The following is an 11,851-nucleotide window of genomic DNA, read 5'->3' on the forward strand; positions in this document are numbered from 1 at the left end:
TGGGGGGAAAAGCCGTTGTGCAGGGAGGTCATCATGCCGTGCTGAAGGTTCTGCGTCTGCTGATGCGCCCCGGGTTGCATGTTGCCTCTCATGGGGTTGTACTGGTTCTGGACCATGCCGTTCTGCAGCCTGGTGAGCCAGTCACACTGCCCGTTCAGCCCAGACGCCCCGCCAACAGAGAAACTCATTGGGGCATTGCTCATCACGGTGCTGGGGCTGGAGACCGGGAGGTGGGAGAGGCGCGGCGGCACCGCATCGAAGCCCATCCTGCTGGAGCTTCCCATGGCCATATCCTGCTTCCCCGCCATGTTGAGGTGATTGATGCTCATGTGGGCATCAGGCATGCCTGGCAGATGGTTCAGAGGCATGGAAGGGGACTGCTGAAACGGAGAGGTCATCAGCGGAGGAGAGGCGACATCCGACAGGTACCCATGGGGCGACTCCAGGGAGTCCACCGGAGACAACACACTGGAGTTGTCAAGCAGACATCCTTTTCCATCTTGTGACTTTTTCCTCCGGGCTTTGAGGTCTTTGGCATCCTTGCCATTGCAGCTCAGGCCCTTGGTACTCGGCTTCCTGGCCTTCTTGCCCTGCACGGCAGGCTTCAGGTTGCTGATGTAGCTGTTGGGCGAGCAGAGCGGTGGGGACAGCGTGGGTGCTCCCAGCGGGCCGTTGTGCAGCGGTGGGCTCCGCACCAGGTTGTACTCATCCAGCAGCCTCACGATGTCGTGGTGCATGCGCTCCTGCGCGATGTCCCGCGGGAGCCGGTCCATGTGGTCCGTGATGTCCCGGTTGGCAAAATGGTCCAGCAGGACCTTGGCGGTTTCGTAGCTCCCTTCTCTGGCTGCGAGGAACAGTGGGGTCTCCTCCTGGAAACCCAGCAAAGGTGGTTAGGTGTGAGTGCACAGATTCTCCTGGCTTAACACTATGCTGAGCTCCACGCCCAACACCATGTGGTTGGGAGGCAGAGATGGTCATTACCACCTTTCCTCCAGTGAGGTTCTGCTGCTGCTTTTTCCTACCCTGCTGAGCCACGTCCTTATACTGATATCAAACCCTATGAGTGACCCAGAACATGCAAGGAGATGGCCACACGAACACTGTTATCATACTGCTCACCAAGCACTGCATGGCCCCTCAACATCACCCGTAGGACCAAATCCCACAATGCTGCTTTGAGGGTGCTGAGGCGCTGGCACAGGGTGCCCAGAGAAGCTGTGGCTGCCCCATCCCTGGCAATGTTCAAGGCCAGGTTGGACACAGGGGCTTGGAGCAACCTGCTCTAGTGGAAGGTGTCCCTGCCCATGGCAGGGGGTTGGAACTGGATGAGCTTTAAGGCCCCTTCCAACCCAGACCAGTCTGGGATTCTGTGATTCTATGAAATCCAAGAGCTTCATTCACCCCAGAACAGTCAATTCAGTCTCAGTGACAGACAGTGATGTATTTTAAGCAAAAGACTACCATTCAGCAGACTTCCCAAATGGTTCTTTCCTTGCCTATGTCAGCCCAGGAGACTCCTACCTTATTGTTCTGCATATCCTTATTGGCACCATTCTTCAGGAGGACTACTGCAGCTTCAACATTGTTCACAGCAGCTGCCCAGTGCAGTGCTGACTTGCCTACAGAGGAAGACCACGAAATACAACACGCATTAGTGAGTAGTAAGAGTAACAGCAAGCAGTCCTCTCCTCCAACCTCTGAGGGAGCTTGTTTTAGATGCCCGCAGTACCTAGATCATCCACGGCATTGACGTCTGCATGGCAGTTGATGAGATCATCCAGCATGCCCTCCACAGCCAAGCGAGCAGCCAGGATCAGAGGAGTGGTCCCGTCATGCATTCGGGCATCGAGATCTGTTGCCCTGTTCCTTATCAGGATCTGCCACAAGAGCCAGAAACACAAACATTAGGAGGGACAGAGAGCTCCAGGTACCCACATCTCGGGGCCTGCGACACCCTTTCCAAGGGCTGATCTCTCCAGTTCCTGCTTGCAGTTTGCCCTGAGACCACTCAGCGACTCCAGTCTTCAAGACTTTCACCCACACCCTGTGATACCCTCAGTGTGCGACCGACTCAACGGGTAGCACCAGCGCTTCCCCCAGAAAACCCCGAGAAGAGGTGAGAGCATCAGTTACCTGGAAGACTCCCTGGGCATCGGCAGAGACGGCGGCGTGCAGGGGCGTCCTGCCCATGTTATCCTGGATGTTTGCATCGGCGCTGGCTTCCAGCAGGCGCTTGGCAGCGTCCGAGCGGGAGTACCGGGCAGCCAGGTGAAGCGCCGTCTCGCCGGTGCGGTCAGTCTGGTTGTGCAAGCTGGCGCCTTGGTAAATGAAGTCCGAGATGACGGCGGGAGCATCGTCCTCCTCTTCACTGTTGCCCGTCTCCAGCCCTCCTCCACTGCATGAGGCGATCATGAGCGGGGTGAAGCCATCTGAAAAGCGCAGGGGAACTCGGTGAATAAAGGCTTTTTACCCCATCAGCAAGATGCTCTGTCTGCAATAGATGCTTATTCTCAGGAGTGCATCAAGGCAAGTTCCTGACTGGTTTTAAACATCAAACACGAATATCCTTCTTCTGATACTGATCTGAAATTCCTTAGTGGTATCTCACTGCTTGCTGCTTTTCCTATTTCATCTGTCAGAGCTTGCACACTGTAACATGTAAGGTGCAATTTATATGGAAGGTTGCTCAAAGCAAACATGGGTATGGTACAGCACAGCCTTAAATATTTTCACTATTTCAAAGCACAGTTTCATGGACGTCAGAAAGACAAAATGTTTGTAATAACAGAAAAGCCCATGAACTATTGATATAGTTAAAAACCTAAAAAAGAAGATTGTGAAACATGCAGTTTGGTGGCAGGAGAGGAATCTAGGAGTGGCAGAGAGGTAAGCTGGATGATTTAATAGGTACTTCTTCTGTATTGCCTAATTTCCATCTCAGTGATTAAACAAGAGATCTCATGGAAAGTGAAACATGACCGGGTCCGTCTCTGAATCACGCACAACCATGCGATGCAGGACTGGCAGCGACTCAGTCCTAGCAATAGCGGTTGGGCTGCCTGGGACTGCTCATCGGCAATGGGTAAGGGAGGATTTCAGCTTAGCTGACAAGCAGCACAGAAAGGAAAGGAGTCACCTTACCAGGACCTCTGACATTGACGTCCATGCAGTCCGCATCGATCTCTCCCTGCGGTGGGGTAGGTGCCATGGAGGATATGCGCAGGTCTGCAGCATCCAGGTGCTGCTGGGTCCACTGCCTGTGATCCGTCTGGTCGTCTGTGTCAGGCAGCATCGCCTGCTCCTCGAACTGGGGAACGACAGTGGGAAGTGAGCATGGAGCAGAGCACACAAGGTGGGGGGGCAGGTCTGTGAGTCTCAAAGGTGTGTTTGTCGCACACAGGTTGCAAAGGAGCTGCCAGCAGCAACACACAGCACAGACCGGGCCTCTCAGGGTCTCCCTGCTCTGCTGCTTTCCACTACTATCTGCTCCTTCCATGGCAAAACCCAGGCAGTGACTACTTGCAGCACAGAAAGGGGACGTGGCAGTGAGCTTACCCTGAACTTCTTGGTGTCCAAGGTCTCCTCATCACCCCACTCATTTTGGTTGTCATCCATCAGCGTGCCATCTGAAGCATTTTTGAGGGGCCTTTAAATATAAAACCATACAAAAATTTAGCTCCTCTGCAGGCAGCACTCTCTGATGGGCTGTGTTCACCTACATGCACAAACTGAATGAAGAATCAAGAAAGGAATTTCCAGGTTTCCTCCTTTCATTTTTTACTGAGTGCAAATGGACCACGAAGCATTTAAAAACCTCCTCCAGGTGGGAACACTGTTTTCCCCAAGCAGAACTTTAAGAAACCTGGTTTTTCTCCTCCCCAGCACACCAATATGATGCCCTAAAGAACAAAACTCCGCTGGGTTCTTTCAGAAGAGCCCTGAGCAGCCCCGCTGCACTGTGTTCTAAAGGTTAGCAATCAAATTACTCACTTCAGTCCAACAGAATCCTCCCCAAGTGGTTCTCGTCGCTTCTTCTTGCTCGACTCTGTCACTTTGAAGCCTTCAGGGAACCAGAGCTGCCCATGCTCCCTGCGCCGCTTACGAGACACCAGTACTCCCACTCCGATGAAAGCAAGCAAGACCAGCACAGCCACCACCACCACGTACATAGGATACAGCTGGGAGTTCTTCGTGGGCTCGGCTGTTTCACCTACAGAACAGTGGGGCACAAAGAGATGCTGAGACATTAAGCTGCATAGCAAACCAGTGACCGAGTGGAAATGAAGGGAAAATTAGTTAATAGAGGTACCTAAGTCTGGTCTAAATCAGCCCCCCCAAAATAAGGTCATTTTATACGCTATTAATCAGAATTGCAAACCATCGGCAAATTCTCGGCTGCACAAGCCAGGCTGCACCAGGAGACAGCTTCACTTTTTTCTCCTTTAAGGAAAAGGATTAGTGAACTTCAAATCATTGCGCTCGCATTGAGCTGTTAAGACAAAAGGATTTAGGGGGGATTTTCAAGATACAAACTTCAACTCCTTGCATGTCATTGATTGATCGGAGCTGGTTGGGTTTTCTTTGCTTTTTCTTTTTTTTTATAACTTTTATAGTGATAATGATTTTGAAATAAACCTGGAATAAGCAAAAAAATAAACTGGTTTTGCAATTTTTTTAAGAACAGACTTAAAGAAGAAGACCCCAGAACAAGAAGGTGGTTAAAGCTAGATCAAATGCAGCCAGCTGGCAGGTAACTGAACGCGGGTGAGGCTGGGAAGTTTGGGCTGGCTCTCCTCCCCAGCTGACCAGCCGCACTTACTTTTAACAGCTTCTATTTTGTAGGGTATGTTCAGGTTGCCAAGGGAGGCCAAGGCCCCCAGGAATGCTGCCACATCAGTGGCGCTCTGGAAGCACTGGGAAGATGACTGGATGCACTGGCGGTTATCGATTTCCAAGTAGACGATGGATCTGTGTGAGAAGAGACAATGAGAGACACAGAGCAACGACCACACTGCACAGACAGTGAGCCCTGTCTCCCCTCTTTAACTTGCCATCAGTGGGAAGTAGAGGTGGGAACCCATCCCCTTGCTTCCCTGTGACCCAAGCCATGCAGCTCACACTCATGGTCTATTGGATTTGCCTCGATGAACGCTATGAAATCTAACTCCTTATCTACAGGAATGGAAGGGATTCTCTGCTTCACAACATTTTAAAACTACCCAGACACTACAGTAGCTTAAACAATGCTGTTTGGGAGCCTTCAGATCTTTCTGAAGACTCAGTTTCGCTGCTCTCCTTTGCTTTCAGTGGCTTTTGATTGAGCCCAGAGAGAGGGAGAAGGTTAGATCTGTATGTTTATACCGAAGATCTCCAAACACAGTTTGCAGTAATTGAGCTTTACAACAAAGCTCTAGAAAGCATTTCCCAGGGAGAAACTGAGGCTTAACTTAATGACTTCCTGAAGTCAGACAGGCGGTCAGGCCAACCTCTGCTTCCAGGTCCCACCCAGCCCAGCCCTGGCTCCCAACAATACACAGGGCTCCTTCAATCGTGAGAGTCGGCGCAGCATTGTACCAGGGATTCCTGAACGATCACTCGATTTTCCCACATGAGAGCAAAATCCGGTTTCTATTCACACAGAAAGCAACGTCTAAATACAATTATCTGACCTACATCCTTCCCTTTATAGCGTGTTACTATTATCAACACAGAAAACAAATGCTGCTCAGTGAAAAAGGAACCCACTGGTCCCCCTTACCCTCTGATGTCCATCTGATCGAGCTCCCTCTTCTGCCTTCTGCCAGCCCTGGAGTACAGGCTGCTCTTTACTTTGTTGATGACAGCGCTAGACATATCTGACCAGTCCTCTGTTGACCTCTTGATGTAATGCTTTTTCAGCTCCTCCTCATTGCCATAGTATGGAAAGATCATATACTCTCCCTTGGGGTTCTTCTTGAAGACCACGTTGGTGTGCAGGACACGGCTCAGCTCCCGCAGGAAGTTGAAAGAGTTGTTCTTCAGGTTCTCAGGAGTGATGAGGACCACCACCACCAGCGTGCCATCGGCAAGCTTCTCTGGCATGTTGTTTGCACAGTCCAAACCATCCCATTCACACTCGAAGTTATTGCAGCCCTGGTCACAGTGACCATCTGAGAAGTGATCTTTGCAGTACTGATCATACAGAGGGCTGGGTGGGAGAAAAAGAAAGGCAGAAGAGTGAATTAGACAAAGTACTGCAGAGAAAATAAGTGGTGATCCACAAGGACCTCTCTTTTGTGTAAACACTCTTCATTATGATGGACAGTAAGCCAGTTTTCACTGAAGGCAACTGTTCCCTGCAGCACTATGAAGTGTTCACCTCCGCAGGTGAAAGACAGCAGCTGTTAAATTACAAGTTTTAATTTAGATGCCAGAAAAAGGGACAAATTACTGTGACTCAGAGAAGACGTGGGGACACACAATAGTTATTCTGACCAGAGCTGGTCCAGGAATCTGGGATTAAGTTCCTGCTGTTGCCAAAGACAATGTTTGGTGAATGCCTGGATGTTAACATCATCATGTTTTCTGGCTGCTCTTCCATCTGGGGTCTCCCTGCACTGAAACTCACTGTGCTACTACTGTGAGTTGGAGAATTCACATCTATGGCATGATCCAGGCAAGGACAGGGAAGCCATCTGGAATGAGCTAAACCCAGAGAGCTTCCAAGTGTATATAAACTCAGTAAGACCACACGGAAGTGCAATTGCTTGAATTGCAGCCCCGCAGGCAGCAGAAGAGGACACAGAGAGTGAATAACAAGTCTGCACTTAGGAGATGATCTTAAGGTCCTTTCCAACCCCTAACTATTCTATGATTCTGTGTAACCAGAAAACACTCACAGAGGAGCAGCAGAGAGGTCATGGCTTTAAAACAAGAGGATTGATGAGCAAGTCACTTACTTGCACTGCCCTTCGTATTTCTGGCAGTCAAATCCATCATAGAGGCAGCCAGCGTTATTGCACTGGGAGTCACACTTGCCATCGTTGAAGTACTTCCAGCACTGCAGGGACTGGGAGCAGTTCTTCCAGGGGTCGTTGAAGTTGAGGGAGCAGTCGCCCCCATCCCAGCCACACGCATGGTTGTTGCATTTCCCATCGCAGATCTTGTTGCCGGCGTACCCCGTGCACACCGCGATCTCACACTTCTCCTCGATTTTGGGTGGGATGATGTCCTGCCCGATCCCGCCTTGGAAGTCGAAGTCGAGGATGTGGCAGTTGAGGCCGTTGAAGTTGGCGGGGCAGTTGCAGCGGTAGTAGGGGGAGGCATCGCTGAAGAACTCGCAGGTGCCACCGTTGTAGCAGGGGTTGGACGTGCAGGGGCTGCTGGCCGGGTACTGGCACTCAGGGCCCGTGAAGGCCGGCGCACACATGCACTTGGAGCTCTTGTGGATGGAGATGCAGGTGCCGCCGTTCAGGCAGTGCAGGTTCCCGCACGTGCGGGAGTCGTTCTCGCAAGTGGCACCCACGAATCCCTGGGGAGGTGACAGCAAGGAGGGAGTCAGGATCACTGGTACTGCCCTAACACATGTGTGTGTTCTGGGAAACTCGGCACAAACCCAGTGGATCAGGGCACGGCTCTGACATGTCCTCTGAAACCAGTGATAGGCAAGAATAATCTAGAACGTAAGCCCTGTTAGAGCATCCCCCTCAACACAAGGGGAGCTCTCCTCCATAGCTGCCTGCTCCACCTTTACATGGTACAAATAATGGTCAACCAAGCAAGACTCTGTCCTGCAGAGCATCATACCTGCAGGGCTGAGCCACCTCCTTCTCCCTAACCCAGCCTCCTTGCTAGTGAGGAGGATATGCACATATGGATACACCTCCCTCCAGTGAACACCACAGCAAAGCGTCTTCCCCTGCACGCTTATCCCTTGGCTATCACAGCCAGGGAAGCCTCAGGGACCAAACTGTCCCCTTGACAGCCCCTCTGTGCCAGGGGTTGACCCACAGGGCTGTGCAAACATCCCATGCTTGGAGCTGAAGAGGAGCAGGTACCTACCGGGGGGCACTTGCAGATGAAGCCACGGCCGGTGTTGCTGGCAACCGCGCACGTTCCACCGTTCCTGCAGGGTTTGCCTTTACAACCATCCACCACAGTGTCACAGCGACGGCCTGCCGAGGGAGAGGAGTGTGTGAGGAGCAGAGGAAGGCGTGCGGGGTGCGTGGGGCGGCTGCAGGCTGGGTGCTGGGCACGGGGAGGACGTGGTGCTCACCTGCGTAGCCAGGCCGGCACTCGCATTTGTAGTCATTGACCCGCTGCACGCAGTTCTGGGTGCCGCGGGCGTCGCAGGGGTTGGACAGGCACTCATTGACATCTCCCTCGCAGCGCTCCCCTACAAAGCCAGGGGGGCAGATGCAGCTGTAGCCACCTACCCGATCCGTGCACTTGCCATTGTTAAAGCACTTGGGCCCCAGGGTGACAGGATCAAAGAAAGGGCTGCAGTCATCCACATTGATCTCACAGTGCACCCCTAGAGAAATGGGGGAACAACCCACACAGCTCATCAAACAGTATCAGGGTGCCCGGTGGTCCCCTGTGTGAACCCTCCCTGCAAAGGGGCTGAGCCTGACCAAGTCAACGGCAGCCTGAGCCGCCGCTCTGGCAAGAGGCACCGCACAGCCCGCGTGGCCTTGATGGCTAAACCCACAGCAAACACAAACCTCCACCACTGCGTTTGCTTCTGCTAGCCCGAGCAGCTAATGAGCAGATACCGAGGATATCTGCACTCAACCCACTAATGCCCCAGCCTGGGGAGTTAATTTACCTTGAGTTCCTCTGGGGCAGGAGCATTTGTAGGTATTGATGAGATCGATGCAGGTTCCTCCATTCTGGCACGGGTGGGACAAGCACTCATTGATCTCCTCTGAGCAGTTAACTCCATGATAACCGGCCACACACTACAAGGAGGGAAGAGGGGAGCTATTAGAGGGGTTCCCTCAATTCCCGCATGGCTGCAGGAGCACAGCCTCCAATTGGGTAAGGGGGCACCAAACCCCTTGCGCAGCAGAGCAGCAGTAACTGGTGCATCTCCCTGTGGGTCTCTGCCCGCTGTGGCACCCACCTCGCAGGAGTAGCCTCCCAGGTAGTCTGTGCAGGTGGCTCCGTTCTGGCAGGGGTTGGGGGAGCACTCATCGACCTGCTCCTCGCAGTAGCTGCCAGTGTAGCCAGCCTGGCAGCGGCAGAAGTGAGTGTTGCCAGTGTCCACGCAGAGCCCCGAGTTCCTGCAGAGATGTGCTACGTCGATACCTGCCAGGGAGAGCAGAGTGAGACGTGGGGACCTCGGTGACAGCCACACACCACAGGGCCATGTCCTGACCACTGCGCACCCCACCAGGGATCGCAGCCGGGACTGCAGCCTCAGGGGTGCACGTTACAGCAATCCTTGAGATCACTTTGATTGTGCAAAGATCCCCACCAAGGGAATTGAGCATGTTACTGCTCAGAGCCCAGCATGGGGGGCACCCGAGGACCCCAGCCCTGGCCCAGTGAGGGACTTACCTTGCTGCTTAGCAGCCACCTCGCAGGAGACGCTGGGGACGTCGCAGTAGAGCCCTGTCCACCCGCTGTTGCACTCGCAGCGGTACAGGTTGTTGGTCTGCCAGCATTTGCCCCCATTTTTGCAGGGAGAGGAGTCACACCAACGCACCAGGTTCTGGGGGGAGCAGAGCAAGAGATGGGGGTCAGGACCCAGCAGGGCTTCTGCAGGAGCGGAGACTGCAGTGACCACCCACAGCCAGCATGCATGGATGGACACTGGGCTCAGCCCGAGGCTCCTCTACCTGGCAGTTGAGCCCGGTGTATCCCTGGGGGCAAGTGCACTTGTATGTCCCATAGCTGTCCTGGCACGTGCCCCCGTTCAGGCATGGCTTGGAGTCACACTCGTTGATGTCATGCTCACAGTAGCTGCCCGTGAAGCCGGGCAGACACACGCAGGTGAAGGTGTTGATGCCATCCACGCAGGTCCCGCCATTGAAGCAGGAGCTGGGAACACACACATCACATCCCAGTGAGCCACCACTGGTTCTGCTCCACACCAAAGCCCCACACACTGGCCCAGGGCTATGGGGCAGTGCAGGGACCTCAGCCCCTTGCTCCAGCCTGACAAAGGCTGTGCCCAGGCAGGAGCTGCCCTGGCTGTACCTCTCTGTGCAGTCAGGAGTGTTGTTCTCGCAGTGGATGCCACTGAAGCCGGAGGGACACGTGCAGGTGTAGCTGTTGACACAGTCGGTGCAGTTGGCACCGTTCTTGCAGGGGTTGCTGGCGCACTCGTTGATGTCCTCCTCACACTTGGGCCCACGGAAACCAGCCAGGCACTCGCAGAAGAACGTGCCGATGCCATCGGAGCAGGAGCCACCGTTGCGGCACGGATCTGGAGAGGAAGGTGAAATGGGTCCTGGGAGCTGCCCACAGCACTGTCCCCACACATATCCCCTCGCCATGCGGAGAGATGAGACAGAACCCATAGACCAGGCAGAGGCTGGGCCAGCCCCACAGTGGGAGCAGGCACATGGGACACGCTTGCTGCCTGCACGTCACTCTGCCCCCAACCTCCTTCCTGCCAGCTCCCACCTGGCTTTGGACTGACACAGCTCAACTGGATGTGCTTGAGGCGGCCCAAACACCCGATCAGGGCTTGCAGCATGGCCAGGGCTCGCCCATGCACATAGAGGAAGATCCCAGCCCCAGGAAGGATGGTGAAGCTGGGGCCAGGCTGAGCATGGTCCATGACCAGCCCCTGCTCTTACTGGACTTGCAGTCATCGATGTCAGTGTCGCAGTTGCGGCCGGGGGAGCCGGGCCGGCAGGGGCACGCTCTGCGGTAGCTCCCGTTGGTGTTCTGGCATGTGGCCCCGTTGCGGCAGGGGCTCTTCACGCACTCGTTGATGTCGATCTCGCAGGTCTGACCTGTGGGACACAGCGGGACAGGGACCATGAGGCGTGGAGGAGCTGGTGAAAGCCCCGAGGAGGATGAAGATGTCTTGGGCACTGCTCGTGCCAGCAAACTCCTTGCCAAGGGGTGCAGGTGATGGCCACATCCATGAGCCATGGGGTGGGTGAGGATGCGGCCCGAGGCCGGGCACTGTGCAGGGCTGATCCTGCCTGGCATTGCCTGCAGCTCCCTCCCCTCCACCTTTCACTCCCCAGGCAGCCAAGGAGAGCGGAGAACCCCATGTCTGAACCCCCAGACAGGCCATGCCCCTACCTTGCCAGCCAGGGGGGCAACTGCAGGAGAAGCTCTTGTAGTCCTCCGACTCCTGGCACTCGCCGCCGTTCTTGCAGGGGCTGCCAGCGCAGGGGGCCAGCACGTCCTCGCAGGTGGCTCCTGCACAGGCACAAGAACCCGCTGACACCCTCTCCAGAACAATGGGTGGCCCAAGACCCCACCACCCCTGTGCCCTGGGGCAGGCTCTGGGCTTCTCACCACCCCAGGGCAGCCCACATGGGGCCGTCTCCTCCCTCCCTGGTCCCCCCTGACAGAAACCTCGCGATGAATCCTTTAGCCCTGGCAATCTGGGCTGCATGAAAGCCCTGCACACTTCCTTTGGCAGGGAAGTGCTGCTCAGGGTGTCTGTTCCCCTTTTGCGCTCCCCCCCATCCCTCTCAGCCGCTTTTCCTGTTTACATCCAGGCAAGGGACACGTCCCCTCCAAACCCTTATCTTCACTGTCAGCCAATATCTCCTGAACTGGCCTTTGCTATTTTCCAGAGCCTTCCCCCCGTCCCCGTCCCCCCAGGGGTTTCTATGGCCACTGCCGAGGGCAGGAAACAGCTCATGGCTTCCTGCAACTTTGCTCCGGCTGGCGCTCGTGT

General features: G+C 54.7%; 1 protein-coding gene across 1 annotated transcript in view; it reads right to left on the reverse strand.

Moving 5' to 3' along the window:
* The window catches only part of NOTCH1 (notch 1), a gene marked incomplete at its 5' end in the record, with an annotated part of 15,183 nt that overhangs the window by 607 nt on the left and 2,725 nt on the right, over window positions 1-11,851 (reverse strand). Inside the window, 19 exons of the mRNA XM_010021043.1 lie at window positions 6-869; window positions 1,522-1,619; window positions 1,730-1,877; window positions 2,134-2,429; window positions 3,142-3,307; window positions 3,556-3,646; window positions 3,991-4,210; window positions 4,811-4,968; window positions 5,759-6,187; window positions 6,939-7,510; window positions 8,041-8,153; window positions 8,255-8,512; window positions 8,807-8,939; window positions 9,104-9,288; window positions 9,541-9,694; window positions 9,822-10,023; window positions 10,183-10,411; window positions 10,788-10,946; window positions 11,245-11,364. Of these exons, the coding sequence (XP_010019345.1) occupies window positions 6-869; window positions 1,522-1,619; window positions 1,730-1,877; window positions 2,134-2,429; window positions 3,142-3,307; window positions 3,556-3,646; window positions 3,991-4,210; window positions 4,811-4,968; window positions 5,759-6,187; window positions 6,939-7,510; window positions 8,041-8,153; window positions 8,255-8,512; window positions 8,807-8,939; window positions 9,104-9,288; window positions 9,541-9,694; window positions 9,822-10,023; window positions 10,183-10,411; window positions 10,788-10,946; window positions 11,245-11,364 (4,595 nt within the window). The remainder of the gene's footprint in view (window positions 1-5; window positions 870-1,521; window positions 1,620-1,729; window positions 1,878-2,133; window positions 2,430-3,141; window positions 3,308-3,555; window positions 3,647-3,990; window positions 4,211-4,810; window positions 4,969-5,758; window positions 6,188-6,938; window positions 7,511-8,040; window positions 8,154-8,254; window positions 8,513-8,806; window positions 8,940-9,103; window positions 9,289-9,540; window positions 9,695-9,821; window positions 10,024-10,182; window positions 10,412-10,787; window positions 10,947-11,244; window positions 11,365-11,851) is intronic.

The sequence above is a fragment of the Nestor notabilis genome, unplaced genomic scaffold (genome assembly GCF_000696875.1).
Source record: "Nestor notabilis isolate BGI_N333 unplaced genomic scaffold, ASM69687v1 scaffold20938, whole genome shotgun sequence".
NCBI classification, from domain to species: domain Eukaryota; kingdom Metazoa; phylum Chordata; class Aves; order Psittaciformes; family Psittacidae; genus Nestor; species Nestor notabilis.